The 15,500-nt window shown below is 43.9% G+C and overlaps 1 protein-coding gene across 1 annotated transcript in view; it reads right to left on the reverse strand.

Moving 5' to 3' along the window:
• CDH4 (cadherin 4) overlaps window positions 1–15,500 on the reverse strand; it is a 394,777-nt gene that overhangs the window by 156,873 nt on the left and 222,404 nt on the right. Inside the window, exons 5-6 of the mRNA XM_030213453.1 lie at window positions 12,190–12,334; window positions 1,945–2,117 (exon numbers count right to left, since the gene is read on the reverse strand). Of these exons, the coding sequence (XP_030069313.1) occupies window positions 1,945–2,117; window positions 12,190–12,334 (318 nt within the window). The remainder of the gene's footprint in view (window positions 1–1,944; window positions 2,118–12,189; window positions 12,335–15,500) is intronic.

The following is a 15,500-nucleotide window of genomic DNA, read 5'->3' on the forward strand; positions in this document are numbered from 1 at the left end:
AGGAAGTAAAAGTGATGAGCTTGGGGGGGGGGGGGGGGGGAGGTGAGGGGGTGTGTGTATTTATTTGCAGGGGGGGCAGCGGCAATCTGCCCCGGGTGGTAGCCGACCTAGGAACACCACTGGGAAGCAGAGGCTGAAGGGAGAAGGGAAATGGACAGGAAGTCAGCTCCGGAGTTGTCAGTGTGGATGAGGAGGGCTCCTCTCTAACAACTCTGACCTGTTGTAAAATCTGGCACGTGAAAAGGTAGGCGCTCCTTTCTGTGCATCACTCGGAATGCTCATTTTAATATCAATGAGCTCGTTGTAATACATTTGCATAGTGTTATCGGTAGCTGCTACCAGTGGCGTTCCGTGGTTCACTTCCACCTGGGGCGGATCACTGCTGCATGCACCCCCCCCCCCGGCTGCAGGGCAACATGGCACCCCCCCCCCCCCGTCCCAGTCCCCACCTGTCTTACCAGCTCCGTCGACTCTGCGCTGCTGTAAAAGAAGAAAATCGCCTCGTCGGCCCTTCCCTTACTCTCTCTGTCCCACCCTCAAGGAAATAGGACGTTACATCAGAGGGCAGGACAGAGAGAGTAAGGGAAGGGCCGACGAGGCGATTTTCTTCTTTTACAGCAGCGCAGACGTGAGGCGCCGCACCACGCAGCTGCCGGGTGGATGGAGCTGGCTGGACTCACCAGCAGAGCACCCCCCCACCCATTGACACCCGGGGTGGACCGCCCCCACCGCCCCCCCTTGGTACGCCACTGGCTGCTACAGCGAATGGTAAAACGGATGCAGCTTACACTTCACGGAAACCTCATAGGAACTGCTTCCATCCCCGCAGGAACCCTGCAAAACTGCTTCCATCCTCGCAGGAATCCCGTAGCCCCAGAGGGGATTTCCGTAAACCCCATTCCTGTGCAGATCTCTACTCTTAACATATCATTACCCCAAGACAAGTAAAACAATTTGAACATCTCTTCCTCGCTTGCACTGATTTTGCCATTCTCACAGCCGCCAGCTCTGCCTGAAAATCCAAAGGGAATCTGCTCAAGGCTCCCTTTCACACCCTTGTTATTATAGAAGAAGGATAACCACTTCACAAATATTCCTTTTTGTCAAAGATTTGTTAGAAATGTAGCAAATCCTTTGGGTTCATGCAATTTGTACATGAGTCTTTGAAAAATGAAGAATCATTTTTTTTCAGTAACAGTTGTTTTTTTGTGTGTGTGTGCCAATACACAGTTCATACAAATCCTTTTTCTCCATGTCAGACATTTGTGTTAGTGAAGGGTTTGATTTGTGATGGTGAAATAAGAAGGGGAGGGGCATAGTGAGGAGTAGCCTAATGGTCAATGCAGCAGACTGACATCCTGGGAAACTGGATTCAATTCCCACTGCAGCTCTTTGTGACCCCGAGGAAGTCACTTAACCCTCCATTGCCTCAGGTACAAAAAACATAGATTGTGAGTCAACTAGGGGCAGATAAAGTACCTACATATAGTTTATACAGCGCTGTGTATGTCTAGTAGCACTATTGAAATGATCAGTAGTAGTAAATATTGTTAATCACATTGAGTTGCAAAAGGGAAGCAATATAGAAATCAAATTAATGAATAAATTAATTTGTTCTGTTACGGAAAACATACAGGAAAAGGAGAAAAGCTCAGAGAAATCCGAAAGAGATCTGGTGACATTCAAACAATGCTAGCCTAGAGATCAAAATGCAGGGTTGCAATTTCTAGAGACCCATGTTCCAATTTCAGCACCACCACTTACTGTGTGATCACCATGCAATTTTTTTTTCTGCTCAGACTTTTACTTGCAAGAACGCCTACTTCCAAAGAACTGCAGAAAGGAGGTGACAAAGATTTCTGGCTCCCACACAATGTTATATGAATAACAAAATGTAGGTACATTTAAATTTCTAGATACACATAATGAGTTTTCCTGTCTTACCTCTCTGTCTAGTCCAGCAGCTACAGTGTTAATGGCCCCTGTCTCACTGTGGATTACAAACATGTCTTGGGATGGGCTCTGTGGACTTTGGGCCAGAATCCGATACATGACAATTCCGTTGACTGTAGTCACATCGTCGGCATCATGCGCCGTAACCGTCATCACGTAGGTACCTGAAACGAAAGGTGCTGAATGTGTCTTCTGAATGTTGAAAGGCTGAAACATGGATAGATATTCAAAGCGATTTAAATGCTTGTCTGGGGCTAACTGAGGATATTCAGTGGCACTTGACCGGTTAGTGCCGATGAAGATCCAGAGTTAGGGGCCCTTTTACTAAGCTGTGTAAGCACCTACGTGCGCCCAATGAGTGCTAATTTGAAACTATCGCCCGGCTACTGCGTGGCCCAGGTGGTAATTTAATTTTTTAAGCGCGTCCACTACACACACCAGAAAATTTCCGGCGCGCAGCACTAACTGGGCTGTACTCAGCAGTGTACACATGCTGACGATTACTGTCCGGTTAATGCATGAGACTTTACCGCTGAGTCAGTGGGTGGCGGTAAGGTCTCAGGCCTAAAATGGATGCGTGCCAATTTTTATTTTGCCCCACGTCCATTTTTGGCCCCCCAAAAAGGCCTTTTTTGCAGGTGTGCTGATAAATTGACCTGCTCATGTCCAATACATGTGTCTACACCCAGCACAAGCCATATTTCAGCGCACCTTAGTAAAAGTCGAAATGGGCTAATTTGTGGGCGGCCTTGGAGCGGAGTTGGCATTTATGCAGCTGAGTGCCAATATTCAGCACTTAACCACATAGTGGTTAGAGCACCGGTCTTGCAATCCAGAGGTGGCCGGTTCAAATCCCACTGCTGCTCCTTGTGATCTTGGGCAAGTCACTTAACCCTTCATTACCTCAGGTACAAACTTAGATTGTGAGCCCTCCTGGGACAGAGAAATATCCAGTGTACCTGAATGTAACTCACCTTGAGCTACTACTGAAAAAGATGTGAGCAAAATCTAAATAAATAATAGATAGGACTACATAAAACACAGTTCCAACTTTATACAGTTCACCTTATGTGGTTGGATATTCAATACTGGTGTCTAGACATGGCTCAGCAAAATATTTACCCCATAATGTCACATCACTTCACATTTAAGACAGAACTTTCTGTCTCCCTCCTGGATGTGCATAGGACAAGCAGCTTAACTGGAACCTTAGTGCACCACCAAGTGAAGAACCTGGCTTCTATCCTGAGTCAGCACTTCAGTTCCCTGGGTCTCTAGATGAAGTCTAGACATCACATAAAAGCTAGATTTAGGAAGCATGATGCAGAAGTCTAGAAGGAGCACTGGTGTAGAAAATGACACTGGGACCTACCATATCCATAGAGACGGGGACAGAGTCTGAGACTGTGGGGATGGGGACAAACTTTATCCCTGTGTCATTTTCTACTTTGAAGCTTGTTAATGAATTGGACCGTTTATGTTTGAGTGATGCAGAAGACAATATTTAGATTTTTTTTGGAAAAACAAGCAAACATGCTGGCCACAACTAGCAAAATTTGCATGGAGGAACCTGTGCATCCTGCTACCAGCACACCTAAATGGCAGATGATGTTTAATGTGAGCAAGTGCAAAGCGATGCATGTGGGAAAGAGGAACCTGAATTATAGCTACGTCATGCAAGGTTCCACGTTAGGAGTCACAGACCAAGGAAGGGATCTAGGTGTTGTCGTTGATGATACGTTGAAACCTTCTGCTCAGTGTGCTGCAGCGGCTAATAGAATGTTAGGTATTATTAGGAAAGGAATGGAAAACATAAATGAGGACGTTATAATGCCTTTGTATCGCTCCATGGTGCGAGTGCACCTCGAATACTGTGTTCAATTTTGGTCTCTGCATCTCAAAAAAGATATAGTGGAATTAGAAAAGGTACCGAGAAGGGCGACAAAAATGATAAAGGGAATGGGATGACTTCCCTATGAGGAAAGGCCAATATGGCTACGGCTCTTCAGCTTGGAAAAAAGATGGCTGAAAGAAGGTATGATAGAGGTCTATAAAATAATGAGCGGAGTGGAATGGGTAGAAGTGAATCATTTGTTTACTCTTTCCAAAAATACTAGGACTAGGGGGAATGCGATGAAGCTACAAAGTAGTAAATTTAAAACGAATTGGAGAAAATCTTTCTTCACTCAATGTGTAATTAAACTCTGGAATTCGTTGCAAAAGAATGTGGTAAAGGCAGTTAGCTTAGCAGGGTTAAAAAAAGGTTTGGACGGCTTCCTAAAGGAAAAGTCCATAGACCATTATTAAAATGGACTTGGGGAAAATCCACTGCACATTTCTGGGATAAGCATAATCATCATTATTGTTTTCTATTTGTGATTTATAAACAACAGACGCACAGCAAATTACTCCTTTTTAAACTTTAATAAAAAAATTAAAATATAAAATAAGTGTTTGAGGCTTCTGCAGATGAGGATAGAGCTGGCGGGGATGGGAGTAGAACCTGCGGGGACGGAGACAGAGCCTGTGGGGAAGGGACAGGAACAAAGGCAGAACCTGCAGGGTTGGGGTGGGGATGGAGACAGAACCCATGGAGATGGGGACAAACTTTGTCTCTGTGTCATTCTCTACTCTGGTGCCATGATCCCCAGAAGAAGACTTCCTGAAATGGCTGGGTGAATTTGGGGATAGGGGATTGGGATTTATAAAAGCAGGAAGTACCTATATAGTTGCAAATGAAGGGTAATGCATCCAGAAGGAAGCCAGAGAAAAGCCCAAGGAAACTGACAGGAGAAAAAGAAAGTCACAACAGGAAACACCTGCTGCTATTTAGCCATACGCAAATACAGATAAATATAGATGAAGGTAGAGGGTTTCTTTCTCTTTATTTAGAGGTTTCTTTGTATAACAAAAAGGTAGTTTTGAACGAAATAACGCTCTGCCCTGGATTTTAAAAGCTATCTGGAAAAAAAAGTTATTCCATTTAAATACTTTATAGAAAGGGGGGAGGGGAATGTCTATTTCCATGAATAATCCTGGTGACTTTTTATTTTTGCATTTGGAGAGTATGCTTTGGATTTTTGTTTAATTTTTATAGAATGCAATAAGCCACTTAACACATTGCAGGCGGACTGAGGAAACGGAAGATTCCAGAACAGGACGGACTATGGTAGTGCGCTCCATCCACTGCTCTTATACGTTTCCTCTGTACGTGGCTGCCTTTGAATGCACTTCCCTCCCATACAGCTAATTCCATTCTCTACAGAAAATAAATCCAAATTCTCTCTTCTCTCACTGTTGTAAAACCAGCTAGCAGGAGTGCAAGTCTCTCTCTAGTAACGGAGTGAACAGGGAGAGGAGTGAAAGAAATGCCAGGACCACAACAAATGAGTCCCTGTACCAATGCTACTGCACACCTTAAAGGATTAATTTCACAAGCCTTAAATTGCAGCTTAATTTGAAAACTAATTCAGCCTCATAATTGGCTTTCTGCTTAAATCGCCAAGGCTAAAGATGCAAATTCTTCATATTCTGATCATTTTCAAGTATCTGGTCCCATCTGTGTGTAAGTCCCTTGCATTAATCTCCCAGGGGGATCTCCAGTTGTATCAAATCAAAATGATGATAGTGAAAAACAATCTCCCCCCCCCCCCCCCCCCACCAAACAATGGGTATGCTAATAGGCTAATCCATGTATTAAAAGAACATTCTTGCCCCATATAAAAATAATAGCGTATTTTTTTTTTCCTTGCAGGACTTTTGACTTTGCTAGCAGCATGAATATTCATAAGAGAAAAGCCACCGCAGGGTGGTTACAGGGAGCTCAGGAAAGCACTGCCTTTTAATTAAAATGGGTATCTATGGAAACTGCGCCCTTTGGAGGTTTTGCCATCCAGACTTGGGGAACTTCCCAGATGCCTTCTCAAATTCTTATTCAGCAGAGTGGGTCATGGTTCACCCAGATTGCTGGAGATTAGCCGCTCTCTTCAACAGTGAAAGGAGTAAGTCCAGAGCTGGTAGTTGGGTATGTTGAGAACTATTAGGTGCAGTGACCATAAAACTTTGGATTCGCTAGCTAGTTACAGCAGGGATTTCCAATCCTGTCCCTGGGAGAACTCTAGCCAGTCAGGTTTTCAGGATATCCACAATGAATATTCAAGAGATCAGTCTGCATTCAGGACCTCCTTGGTATGCACTAGCTTCCGGGGTGGTTCTGCATTCTTACCTTTAAAGCCTTTTATGATGGCTGTCCATTAAGTATTTCCTGTGTACCCACTTGGACTCTCCATGATTATCATCTAGTTCCATCCAAGGCCTGTCTGGAATTTACTAGATATACAGCATTCATTTTGTCTTCCATCGGTGTTGAGGAATTCGCGACCTTTGAGTCTGTGAACTGAACTATCGACGCACCTTTTGGAACTTTCTTGAAAACCTAATATTTGAGCAGGCGTTTGGAACCCACATAACTATGGAGTGCCTCCTGATTTTGATAAAGTGTAGCCCCTGGTTTTCATGAAGTGTGTCTGATTCTCTTTGAGTGACTGTCTACGATATTTAAACCACTTTGGTAATACCACAGAAAGATGGTGTACTTATTCAAATGCATGACCCTATGGACCCTGTGTTTCTTTCTTATACGTAATGAATTTCCTTTCACTTCTATTTGTTTAGTATTTTGTAAGTCATTTCAACCTACTGGATACTGGAATGTGGTACAGCAAATTCCAAATAAACGTAACGACTGCACCCTCGTTACGCACAGTGCTCACTCAGGGCTTCTTTTACAGAGCTGCGCTAGTGATTCCCGCGTGGCAAATGAGAGGAGGCACATAGGAACTGAATAGGCGTTCTCTCATTTGCCGCACCGAGAATCGGTAGTGCGGCTTTGCAAAAGAAGCCCTCAATGGCTTTGATCCCATGATGAAAAAATGGACAAATGAAAACGAATAAAGGGAAAGGGAAATGGGACTTGATATACCGCCTTTCTGAGGTTTTTGCAACTACATTCAAAGCGGTTTACATATATTCAGGTACTTATTCTGTATCAGAGGCAATGGAGGGTTAAGTGACTTGTTCAGAGTCACAAGGAGCTGCAGTGGGAATCAAACTCAGTTCCCCAGGATCAAAGTCCGCTGCACTAACCACTAGGTTACTCCTCCCAAAAGTGACATGGGAAACAACATAAAATGAAACATTTCTGAGTGCCCATCCCTATGTCTTAGTCTGGTTTCATGGATTAAAGGCTTATTTGGAGTTTCAACAGGAAGGATAAGAAGTAATTTGCTGCATTTTTCATCCTGATGAACAAGAACCAGGGAAGCATTTTAGAACACTGATTTGTTCCCAAAGAAGATGCGGGAGATTTGATTTGTTTTTGAGTCCTTGCAGCTCTACAGCTTTGCAGGAGCCCCCTGCACTGCTCCAGATAGGACAGCATGAAATGAAACCCTGCCCATATGTCCTTTCTGAAGACTTTTCACATTGCACCACTGGGCCAGGCTGCTGCTTTACAATCACAACTACATTCAATCAGAATGACAACAATGACCTTAGGAGATCTTTCTGCAACTGCTACTTCAGATGGGAAGGGAAATCGTAATGAATGTCTGCTGACATAAGGCAAGCAGCTTGTAACGCTTCACTGGTCTATCCAGTAAGAAGTGAAAAACAAATTTCCAGAGGAATGACAAGAAAAATATGAAATCAGTATCATGCAGATTTGCTGACACAGTTATAATAAGGAACCTGTGTTATTAATCAACAATATTATTTGTGACCTGAAACTACAGAAAAGACCTGACCAGGGCAGTCTATAGCTAATATTTCATGATTAGTCAATGGGGAGAGCAGTTTTCATTTACTCATGTGAATCAGTATGTACACAGGTAAATGGGCTATTTGAAATCTGATCACCCTACAAGCAGGCCAAAAAAATCATACATATTGTTCCCATTTTATACTGCGAATACACGTATATTTTTTAAAGAAACCCTATGTCGGCTTTTGCACCTGTTTCGAGGCATGTACAAGCACCAGCTATTTGCTCTTTTGGACCTGAGGCCTCCACCAGTGATTGAAGGGACAACTGTGCTTACCTCAGTTGCCCACCACCACCACCTCAAATATTCAGTAAAAGGAGTTCTTTCACTTAGGGGGAGATTCTATATATGGCACCTAAAAAATCCGTGCAGAAAACGTTTCCGCCTAAGCGTATTTTATAAGCAGCACCTAGATTTAGGTGCAGTATAAGGAATAAGCTTAGTTGATACCCCAGTGTGTAAAACTACGTGCATCCATTTATGCCAACGAAAACATGACGTAAATCCTGGTGTGTAGATTTAGGCGCACCGGACCAGATTCTGTAACTACACATGTAAATTTTGGAACGCCCACAAAATGCCCATTTCCCCACCTATAACCACACCCCTTTTTGCCTATGCATGTTAGAAATTAAGCGCACTGCGTTACAGAATACAGTTGGTGAATTTGGCGTGTAAAATTCTAATTATTGCCAATTAGTGGTCATTATTGCTTAAGTGCTGTTATAAATGCTAATTTGCTTAAGCCAATTAAGTTACGCGCCTTGTTATAGAATCTACTTGGATTCTGGAGCGGATCTCTAGGCGCGCTATACAGAATCCGGGGGTTAGTCATTAACGGACTCCTCTTGTCTGTGCCAAATTTCAAAAAGCTGAATGTACATGTGTAAGTGCTGGCATGGTGCAAGATTTGTGTAGTGACCGGTGCTTACTACTATTACTCAACATTTCTAAAGCACTACCAGACTTACGCAGCGCTGTACAGTCAAACATGAAGAGAGACAGTCCCTGCTCAAAAGAGCTTATAATACCTGTGTAAAGCCCCCAAGTGATGCTGCTCTTTTTTCGAACGTGTTATTTTTCTGAAATGGCTGCTCCTATTGTACAGTCCAACAAATATACTTGTATTTGCCAGTGTTGCATATTTTACAAAAGGTTTCACATTTGGCAGAGCTTTTTGTAAAGGAATGTCCTGACCTAGACGTGCTAATTCCTACCTTGATGTTCTATGTAAAGTGGAGCTTTCTTGTTTTTATTGGGAAAGATGCCCACAGAAAAAGCAGTATCTGGTGGTCCTTTTTCTTTAGGAAGTTTACAAAGTGATGCAAAATATTCCCTGTGGAGTGGAGGTGTGGCCTCATGGAAAGAACAGCAGGCTGATTAGTGGCATTTGAGTCCTGGCCCAGGGAAGTCAGGGTTCAAATCCTGCTGACGCTCCTTCATCCTCTGTTGATTTAGTTGCAAACAGGGTCCTTATTTACTAAACTGCATTATCCCCCTGATTCTATAAAGGTCACCCAAAATTGCTTGTGCAAATTTAGGTGCACTCCCAATTTGTGTGCGCAATTTAATAGACTATTGAGACAATTACTGCCAATAATTGGCTGTTTCACATGCAATTTTTGGCACTAATTAGATTTAATTGGGACTTACACACGTAAAATTAGGTGCAGGATTATAAGCATCCTGAAAATGGGGGTGAGGAAATGGGAGGGTCATGGGCATTTTGGGGCGGATCGGGGACATGGTTTTGAGTTAAGTGCTTAATTGTAGAATAACAGTGCTTTGTGTGTAAATTTAGGCAGGGGCATTTGCGCCATGTTTTCGTTGGTGCAAATGGTGACACTTTAATTTATGCATGACCTCTCCGCTTAAGCATTAAATCTACAAATCGTGTCAAACTTTAGGCGCAGCTTATAGAACACCGTTTAAGCAGGGATTTTTTTTTCGGCACTGATTTTATAGAAGCCCTGACTGTTGCTGCCCCATTAACATGAATTAATTGACAAAAAATATGCATTATTTCCAATACCACATTTTAGTGCCAAAAAAGTTCAGGCTAACACATGTTTAGTAATAAGCTGCAAATCATGTAAAACAGCTCATTATTATGCTTATTATTGTTTACGAATGATATAGAGATGTTAAGCTTTTATCTGTGAAGCTGTGTAAATTCATTTTTCCTGTAGCATCAAAGTTTTGCCTTTCAGTAATAAATACACAGTATTTGTACCAGGCTAAGACATCATCAAGCTGACAGATAAGCATTTGCTTACTGTGCCAACCAAAGCACAAACTCCCACACAGTGCCCAGCAGAGCCTGCCAGACAAATGGTCCGATGAATTTCCAGGCCAGTTGCTGAAATTCACCTTCCTCCTATGCATAGTCATAGGGAGGCCTTAGGGGCCTGGACCCCCTGGTTTGGGTTGGTGATCCTCAAGCCCTGTCAGCAGAAGTTTTCCTGTGGCAATATTCGCGAGCTCCACGCATGTTTTATTTCACTAACACCGAGCATGTGCGCCAGGGCGGGAAAGCAGCGTGGTGCCGAGTATCACCACATGAAGACTTCTGCTGGTGGAGCTTGGGGACCCCCGCCAGCCCGAGAGTGGCAGGGAGGCAGGGTAAAATGTGCCCCCCCCCCCGCCCACCACACTTTGGGCTCAGCTCTCCTCCTCCCAATCAAGGTCTGGCTCTGTGGCTCTAGAGTCATTATGGTACTTCCAGGGTGACTGAAGCAGATCTCAGACAGAGAGGTGGGATTTTTAACAGGGCCAGACCTGCACCTAGTCTGAGGAAACCTTTAGGAGCACGGTTGAGTTTTCCTAAATGTATTCTTGAGCATTATGAAGCATATAAAGCAGAAAAGTCAGTTCTAACACCTGAATATCGCAATTTGTTTTCTCCGGTCCCCCAGGTTATACCGCAAACAAATAGCTATGGTATGAGAGAGATTAATTCCACATTTTTTTCTTTCACTCTTTGAACAGTCCTAAGCAGGAGCAGCAGGGCAGGCTCAACCATCAAAAGCAGCAGCTTCTGGGGAATGGCAAGAGCAGCTGCAGTCAATGGAAAATAACAGGGCACGAGAGCCACACAAATTCAAAAAAAACCATCAGAACATACTTTTACCTAAGGAAGGGTGGACAATTTTCATACAGTCCATTTATTCAGCCTTTTGGAAACTGTCTTCATTATGTGTATGTGTATACAATGCAGCGTTTAATATTTAAAAGGATAATGCCCAATTTACACAATTGTTCTGGGAAGGATGTGTTTTGGGCAAACAATATTGTTGAGTTTAATTATCAAACTTACAGGTGTGCAGCTAGCAGTGTGTAAGTTAATGGGGGGGGGGGGGGGGCAGCAAGTCTGATGGTTCCCCTAAAGCTCCATAATCTCCCTGTACCAGCTCTAATGAGCAGTCAAATGCCTTCCCTAGGCTGGAACCTTCTCTGTTCAAAAAGAGAGTACGGAAGACTTGGAAAAGAAGGCCTGGATCTCAAGCAAAAAAGCTAGTCCACAAAGTACAAATCTATGCAGAGGCAGTCTTGCCACTGAATGTAATATTTACGATGTTTTACCTTTATTTATGCTTTTGTGTCAAAACCTTTCAGATTGTGACTCTGATGCAGGTGATTCTGACAGACCTGTGGTTGAGTCCCTGATTTGTTATGCCTGGATATACAATACACGACAGCAGTGCCAGGTTGAGGGAATAAAGGGGGTCTTTTATTAAAGATTAGCTTGAGCTATCTGCTGCAGGGCCCACAGGAATAAAATGGGCCCTGCTCCAGACAACTCGAGCTAATGTTTAGTAAAAGACCCCCAAAGTTAGCTAACCTTGAGCAGGGGCGTAGCCAGACAACAGATTTTGGGTGGGCCTAGGCCAGAAGTGGGTGGGCACCAAGTGTTCTTGCCTCCCCACCCCAACCACCACCAAAAAAATTTGAGCTGGCGGGAAAATGTTTCTTTCCACTTTGGCAGTCTGTAGCAGCCATGCGCTGAAAACAGAGCATGCGCAGGTGCCAGTATCGTGGACAGTAGCATTTTTGTCACTATCAGGGGGAAGTCTTCAGCTGACCAAGCCTGGGATTCCCACGAAATACCACTAAACTTGTGCTACTGTTTGGTGGGCCTGAGCCCTAAGTGGGTGGGCCCGGCCCACCTGTAGTTATGCCACTGCCTTGAGGCCCTACTAACGGGTTTTTCCTATTTTGCATATATGAGAAAAAAGCTTTAATAGGGAGGGATCCTAAAGCTCTATATTTCAGGACTCAGCTTTTCTTGAATACTGGTCTCACTGGACCAGGACACCAGAGCTGGGTGCGCTGAGTCCAGCAGAACAGAGATGTGGACTTCTTCTCTGATGATGGAGGATGCTGCACAGGTGAAAGCTCTTCTGCCATACTGTACCTGGTTTAGAGCCCTCGTCCACAGAGCCGTTGAACACTTGGCTTGCAAACTCTGGCCGGTTGTCATTCATGTCAATCACATAGATATAAAGGTCGATGGGATTTTCCACCTTGTTACCATTCATATCCACAGCGTGAGCTCTGAGCTGCAAATGCACAGAATAGAAGATAAACAACAACAAAAAAAAATATTAACAAACCGAGCAGCCGGCACTGTAAGATGCTGCATGGCAATAGGAGCCTGTCAGCTCCGACATGGCAGTTTGTCAGTGACGGCATCAGCCCTTAAACCTTTTAGAAAAATGTACAGTCATGTCAGAGCAGAAGAAGAGAGACATCTGTTTCCAGTCATTGCCCTCTGGGATACAAAATGTTTCACAACAGGGTATAACCCTGAATTCATTTGTTTTAAATCTTGTATTTGCTCTTTCCTGCCAAACCTCCTTTCCCTCCCATTTTTCCTTACTAGGGAGCTATCACACAGGCCTCTTTTTTTTAGAGCGCTCTCTCGGTGTACTATCATTTTTATCCTCCATAGTTAATTTACATCGGTCAATGTTCAGTCAGAGGCAGTCAGTGTTTTCTTAAAAATGGTGTCGCCAGCTAAATTAGCTCCAAATATTCAATTCCAGGCCATGTCTGGGCATTGGCATTGAATACTGGGCCTGACAGGACTGCTGCTGGCTACCAGAACTTATGCTAGAGATCATGGCAGCCATTTTTGCCTAGGAACAGCGAGGGACAGGAGCAAGTGGGGTTCGCTCTTGCCCCAAGGACTACTAGAAAACCAGGGCTGGTAGGTAGGCCAAGGGAGCCTTCTGAACTCGGGTGGGGGGGGGGGGGGGGCAGAAATGGGACCAGAATGTGCCCATGGGTATAAAGGAGGGACAATGAGCTTTGGGCCACTAGTGACACTATGCGGATGCTGGCCAATATTCAATGTCAGCACCCATATAGCTAACAGGGCAAAGTTAGGATTGAATATTGCCGGCACCTGCAGAATTCCTGGCTCCTCTTTGATTCCACCCCTGTATCACCACTATCCTGCCCACTTTCAAGATGGCCAAAATATTGGCAGACATCAGGTCCCAGCCATTCAAGTGGGCAGGAGTCTCTACTGCCTGCTTAAAGTGCTTTGAATAGCGACCTAACAGCAGCAGCGTACCTAACTTATATGGCACCCAGGGTGAAGCACACACCCTCCGGGTGCAGCGCGCATGCATCCCCCCCAGGCAGCGCACACATCCCTTCTCCAAGCAAGAAGGTCTCTGGAGCAGGTGCACACTGTCGGCTCTGTCCCCTCAGACGCCAACTTCCTGTTCCATAGCAGGGGACGGTAGGACCACCCCTACCGTCCCGCCCTAGGTATGCTACTACAGACTGACAGATTTACATCCCATGACAGGCTGAGGCCAACTGCAGTCTGCCTCCCACTGCTCTCTGACCAGGTATCAGCACAAGCCAACTCAAACCAGTTCCTTGGGGTTCTGTTGATATCTCGGTGCATCTCTCAGGCCTGGTCATCTTGATGGGCAGAACAAGACAATACAGCACTCGGCTGTAATCAAACAGGTCAGAAATGGTTATTTATTTATTTTCAATTTTAAAATCCCTTTTCCTCTATTTGTACCAGATTATATTCGTTTTGTTAAAGTGATGCAATGCAGTTCATTTAATAAGGGGCAGACATTTTGATGCTCTGGATTCAGACCACTCAGTGACCCAAATCTTTGTGCAGTAATACAATAAGTGATGTAAACTAGAGGAATTGATACCACATGCATAGTTAACAATCCAATCACTGACATACATATTGTGAGATTAATCTATGAAAAAAGTCGGTTTCACAAGACTAATTATGTCATAGCTAACTTAATTTTCTTTTCTCAGTGAAAATAATATAACACTCCCAGCACATATAATAGCAGAATGTGTGTTTAAATCCTTAAAACATCAGAAACCCAGCTCACACTATCTTGTAAAAATACATGACTATCCTTGGAACAATAGTGTGAGGATGTGAGACAGTCAAACTGTGCCAAGTTCCCATGAGTTCATCCATATTGTAAGGGACAGCAAGACAAGAAGGTTGGGGGTCACTGAGGCCTGGTAATTGCCCCTCAGTGTGAGCTGAAGAAACTGTATCATCTGACATGATACAGATGCTCAAATATTTGAAAGGTATTCATCTGCAAATGAACCTTTTCCAGAGATGGGAAGGTGGTAGAACTAGAGGACATGAATTAAGGTTGAAGGGGGGCAGACTCAGGAGTAATGTCAGGAAGTATTTTTTCACGGAGAGGGTGGTGGATACGTGGAATGCCCTCCCACAGGAGGTGATGGAGATGAAAACAGTAATGGAATTCAAACATGCGTGGGATAAACACAAAGGAATCCTGTTTAGAAGGAATGGATCTACGGAATTTTAGCAGAGATTGGGTGGCAACACTGGTAATTGGGAAGCAAAACCGGTGCTGGGCAGACTTCTACGGTCTACGCCCTGATCATAACTGAATAAATATGGAAAGTTCAAGAACAGTACTGCGCAGACTTTTATGGTCTGTGCCCTGAGAAATCAAACTCGGGTATACATATAAAGTATCACATACCATGTAAAATGAATTTATCTTGTTGGGCAGCCTGGATGGACCATACAGCTCTTTATCTGCTGTCATTTACTATGTTACTATGTATGTTACTATGATCTTAGTTTCTAGTTTACCTTTCTCACACCACAACCTCTGCCATATTGCTCTGAAAATACCAGGTAGATTGTCCAGCCCTTTCTTATAGGCAGATTTAAGAAATCACCTACACCATGCAAATGCAAACACTTTAGAAAGCTGGAATACACACATCCAAATTTTAAATATGTGCATATTACAAAGGGGTGTGTTTTAGGCATGTTTTGGGTGGGATGTCCAGGTGAGGCTAAAATATACATGAGCACTGCCCATTTCAGAAGGGGAATGCATGTTTATGTCCCTAAAATCAAGGTTGGGATTAACACCTGCTCCCAGGAACATCTAAGTTCTATAAAGGAGCTCATGTTGGGCAGCACTCTACTGGAGAGATCGGGGAGATCACCCCCTTAATCTCCCAGTGGTTTTTGTCCCCCCCTCCTCCCAAAGTGGTACTGGAAAATTATATTGAGTGCTGTGAGAACTTGGGGAAACAGACATATATGTTTCAAAAATGGCTGGCATCTATGTGTATGTACCAGCGGTACGAAAGGAGCAGATCACACAGGAAAAAGTCCTTTGAGATATACTTTATTCATGTGCGGTCTGTAAAAAAGCCCAACACTGGCCA

The sequence above is a fragment of the Microcaecilia unicolor genome, chromosome 8, assembly GCF_901765095.1.
Source record: "Microcaecilia unicolor chromosome 8, aMicUni1.1, whole genome shotgun sequence".
In the NCBI taxonomy this organism is placed as follows: Eukaryota; Metazoa; Chordata; class Amphibia; order Gymnophiona; family Siphonopidae; genus Microcaecilia; species Microcaecilia unicolor.